Genomic DNA, 4,214 nt, shown 5'->3' with positions numbered 1-4,214 from the left:
CTTCTTCCTGGTCTTACATGGTGAGGTGGTTTCTTTCGTCAGAAAATTGAATTATTCAAATCAAGGCATCCACATCACTATGATAATTCTAACAAGAATACCACCCCCTTGCATTATTTCAACAAAGATAAATCGGAACAGGAGGGGCTGGATTCCCATCTCTCTTTGGAGTGCCAAGAAGCTCTTTGCTCTTTTGGCCTTACAGGGTGATGAGGTGTACTATTGTTTCGTCAGCGATGAATTATTCAAATTAAAGCCACCTACATCACTCGAAAATGCTAGGAGATTACCACTTCCAATTGTAAATTAGCTTGACCATGGATCTTAACCTTGCTAGGTAAATACCAAAACCTTGACCAAGTTTCTTCTTCACAACTGAAAGTCTGAAAGTGCGGCACAGTAGCAAGGTTGTTCCTTTTTTTTCTGATAGAAGCCTGATACAGTGGGCATTTGACAATGGTTTTCGAGTGTGGTCAACAATACTAATGTATTTGTTTCACGATCAGGCAATACATGACTTGGTCGTCAGAACAAAACTATCTATGAAATGTTAAATGACAATGACGCTTGGAAAATCGAAAGCTCATGGATAACTCCATCTTCATGGACCACCATCCTTTTCAAAACAGCTGCTTGGGCATTGTTCTCAGATCCCTTCTTGAATTCTCTCAGCAAAAAAAAAACAGAACAGAAGGGGATTATTAAGTTGCAGTGCCCCTTCTCATGTACTGCATCGGTGACGTGTAAGGGTCCTAAACGGACACGGGGACACGGTTAGCTTTGGGTTTCAAATGCTTGTGAGAGGTCGGCTCTTTGATTTTCTAGTCTTACAGGGTGAGGTGCATTGTTTAGTCAGCAATGAATTTTTCAAATTAAGGCACCTACATCACTTGATAATGTTAGAAATTACCACTTCCAATTGTAAAGTAGCTTGACCATGAGCTTCGCCTTGCTACATGACTACCTAAAACCTTGAGCAAGTCTCTTATCAAATCTAAAGTCTAAAAGTGCGGCTCCTGAGTAAGTTTTTTTTTCTTTTCTGATGGAAGCCTGATACTGTGACATTTGGCAAAGGTTTTCCGAGGGTGGTTGGCAATAGTAACGTATTTTTTAGCGTTCAAGCAATCCATGACTTATTCATCACAACATAAATATCTATGAAATGTTAAATGATAACGACGTTTGAAAAATCGAAAACTTATGGATAACTTCATCTTCATGGTCTACCATCCTTTTCAGAACAGCTGTTTTGTTACTGTTCTCAGATCCCACTGCTTGGGCACTATTCTCAGATCCCTTGTTGCATTCTTTCATGTAATTTTCCCTATGACAGGAGAGGGCATATGGATTCCCAAGAGCCCACCACCGTCTCGCTTTAGGGTGCCCAGTGGCCAGAATTGGAAAAGGATTAGTACTCTGGTCATGCCCATCTGCAATTATTAAATTGCATTATCCTTTGTTATTTTATAAAATCAGTGGTGTACGGTGGTGCGACTAAGGCCGAGGACACGATTAGTAGTGTTTTGAAATGTATGTGGAAGGTCAGCCCTTTGATCTTCTGTTCATATAAGGGTGAGGTGTAGTGGCTAGTCATCAATGAATTATTCAAACTAAGGCACCTATATCACTCAGATAATGTTAGATTACTATCCCATTGTAAATTAGCTGGACCATGGGATTCGCCTTGCCACATGACTATACCTTGAGCAAGTTTGTTCTTCTCAACTGAAAGTCTGAAAGTGCGGCCGGTAAGCAAGGTTTTGTTTGTTTATTCTGATGGAAGCCTGACACTGTCAAACTGCAGCATTTGGCAAAGGTTTATAGAGGAAGGTTTAGCAACCCATGACTTATTCATCACGGCAAAACTATCTATAGAAAATAAATAAATGACGAGGACAACTGAAAAATCAAAAAGTCATGGTTAACTTCATCTTCTTGATCTATGCATTTATTATTGTGACGTTTAGATATTTAATTGGCTGGTCTTCTTTACTTCAGTTTGCACCATCACTTGATAGTTGCTACTACTACTGTATGTACACAGATAAATGCATTCCCAGATTCATTTTCAGCACTGTTTAATGTCTGTATCCTAATCCTTTTTATATCCTTTCTTTTTTTGCAGAAAACATGTGCAATATGCTTGACCATAATGAAACCTGGTCAGGGCCATGCTCTATTCACGGCAGAGTGCTCACATACCTTTCACTTCCATTGCATATCTGCAAATGTTAAGCATGGAAGCAACAATTGCCCAGTTTGTCGCACCGAATGGAAGGAACTTCCATTCCGTGGCCCGCTGGTTGCTGCAATCCCTCAAGGAAGTGCAAGGATTAATCCTGTTAATGGGCAGCAAAATGGCGGCCACATGACACTATTGCGACCACTCCCTCGTGCTCGTTCTTCTGGCCGCCTTCATCATGTAACTTGTTTGTTGCCTGACACTGACCGAAGTGTTTTCAATGATGATGAGCCCTTGGATTTGTGTGAAGCAACTGATGACCATCAGCAAGGATGTTCAAGAACAGTAGAGATAACGACACACCCTGAGTTCACTGAAATACCAGAAAGTACTTCAGAAAGAAGCTTCACTGTTCTAATTCATCTAAAGGCACCCCTTGCTCAGAATTTGCATGTACCTGGAGATGACAGTAGCCCAAACACTGGTCGAGCCCCAGTTGATCTTATCACTGTGCTTGATGTCAGTGGTAGCATGGCTGGTACCAAACTTGCATTGCTGAAGAGGGCCATGGGGTTTGTCATTCAGAACCTTGGCTCCTCAGATCGGCTTTCTGTCATCGCCTTCTCATCATCTGCACGCAGGCTCTTCCCTCTTCGTCGGATGACCGAATCTGGTCGTAAGCAAAGCTTGCTAGCAGTCAATTCTCTGACGTCAAATGGTGGCACCAACATTGCTGAGGGTCTGAGAAAAGGCTCCAAAGTGATTGAAGAACGACAGGCCAAGAATCCAGTCTGCAGCATTATCCTTTTATCAGACGGGCAAGACACATATACAGTCTCACCAAGTACCGGTGCACACAAACCATTTACAGTCTCACCAACTGCCAGTGCACAGAAAGCATCAGCGGAGTATTGTGCGCTCTTGCCATCTACTAATGGTAGTCAGCAGGTACCAGTTCATGTGTTCGGGTTCGGTGCTGACCATGATGCAGTTTCGCTCCATTCGATCTCTCAAACCTCTGGTGGGACCTTTTCATTCATCGAGACAGAGGTTACCATCCAAGATGCATTTGCTCAATGTATTGGTGGACTTTTGAGTGTGGTCGCACAGGATTTACGTGTAAAGGTGGAGAGTGTCCACCCTGATGTGCACTTTGGTTCCATCAGATCAGGCAGCTACTCCAGCAGAATTGCAGATGATAAGAGGAATGGGTCCATTGATGTTGGTGACCTGTATGCTGAAGAGGAAAGGGATTTTCTTATGACTCTGAACGTTCCCCAAGGGTGTGGCGAAGAAACGGCACTTCTCAAAGTTGGCTGTGTCTACAAAGATCCGCTGATGAAGGAGACCATCAACATGGCTGAGGTGCAGGTGAAGATCTCCAGGCCGGCATTCGTGTCGGTGCAAACCGTGTCGATCCAGGTGGACCGGCAGAAGAACCGTCTTCATGCAGCCGAGGTGATGGCCGCAGCAAGGTTCTCCGCGGAGCGTGGCGAGCTGGCACACGCTGTCTCACTGCTCGAGGACTGCCGGAGAATGATCATGGGATCAGCGTCGGGGCAGTCCGGTGACCGGCTGTGCCAGTCGCTGGACGCCGAGCTGAAGGAGATGCAGGAGAGGATGGCAAGCCGGCAGAGGTACGAGGCGTCCGGGCGCGCCTACGTGCTGTCGGGCCTGAGCTCGCACTCGTGGCAGAGGGCGACCTCCCGCGGCGACTCCACGGACAGCGAGAGCCTGATCCAGGCCTACCAGACGACGTCGATGGTGGACATGGTGCTGCGCTCCCAGACGCTGACCCGCTCGTCGACCCCGAAGCAGACCCCGCAGATGAGGCACGCCAAGTCGTTTCCGGCGCGCCCGCAGCCTAGGTAGGTAAAAAAAAACGTTTCCCGGCGTCGCCGTCGACCGGCGCCAAAATAAGGATCTTTAGCTGAATTTAGATTCTGTGGAAGCAGCAGTAGTGGTGTCAGTTGGATTCTTGGTTTTTGTTGGGGTGTGGGGGTGATGGGATTGGGTTGGGGGTGGTACAAAT

General features: G+C 45.8%; 1 protein-coding gene across 1 annotated transcript in view; it reads left to right on the top strand.

Moving 5' to 3' along the window:
* Positions 1-4,208, top strand: part of LOC119318429 (E3 ubiquitin-protein ligase WAV3-like) — a 6,368-nt gene extending 2,160 nt beyond the window's left edge. The window contains exon 2 of the mRNA XM_037592986.1: positions 2,126-4,208. Coding sequence (XP_037448883.1) covers positions 2,126-4,054 — 1,929 coding nt within the window. The 3' untranslated portion in view covers positions 4,055-4,208. The remainder of the gene's footprint in view (positions 1-2,125) is intronic.
* Positions 4,209-4,214: the final 6 nt, after the last annotated feature.

Source organism: Triticum dicoccoides, chromosome 6A (genome assembly GCF_002162155.2).
Source record: "Triticum dicoccoides isolate Atlit2015 ecotype Zavitan chromosome 6A, WEW_v2.0, whole genome shotgun sequence".
NCBI lineage: Eukaryota > Viridiplantae > Streptophyta > Magnoliopsida > Poales > Poaceae > Triticum > Triticum dicoccoides.
Note: the sequence above shows the minus strand (reverse complement) of the source record. Positions and strands in the feature narration are given on the sequence as shown.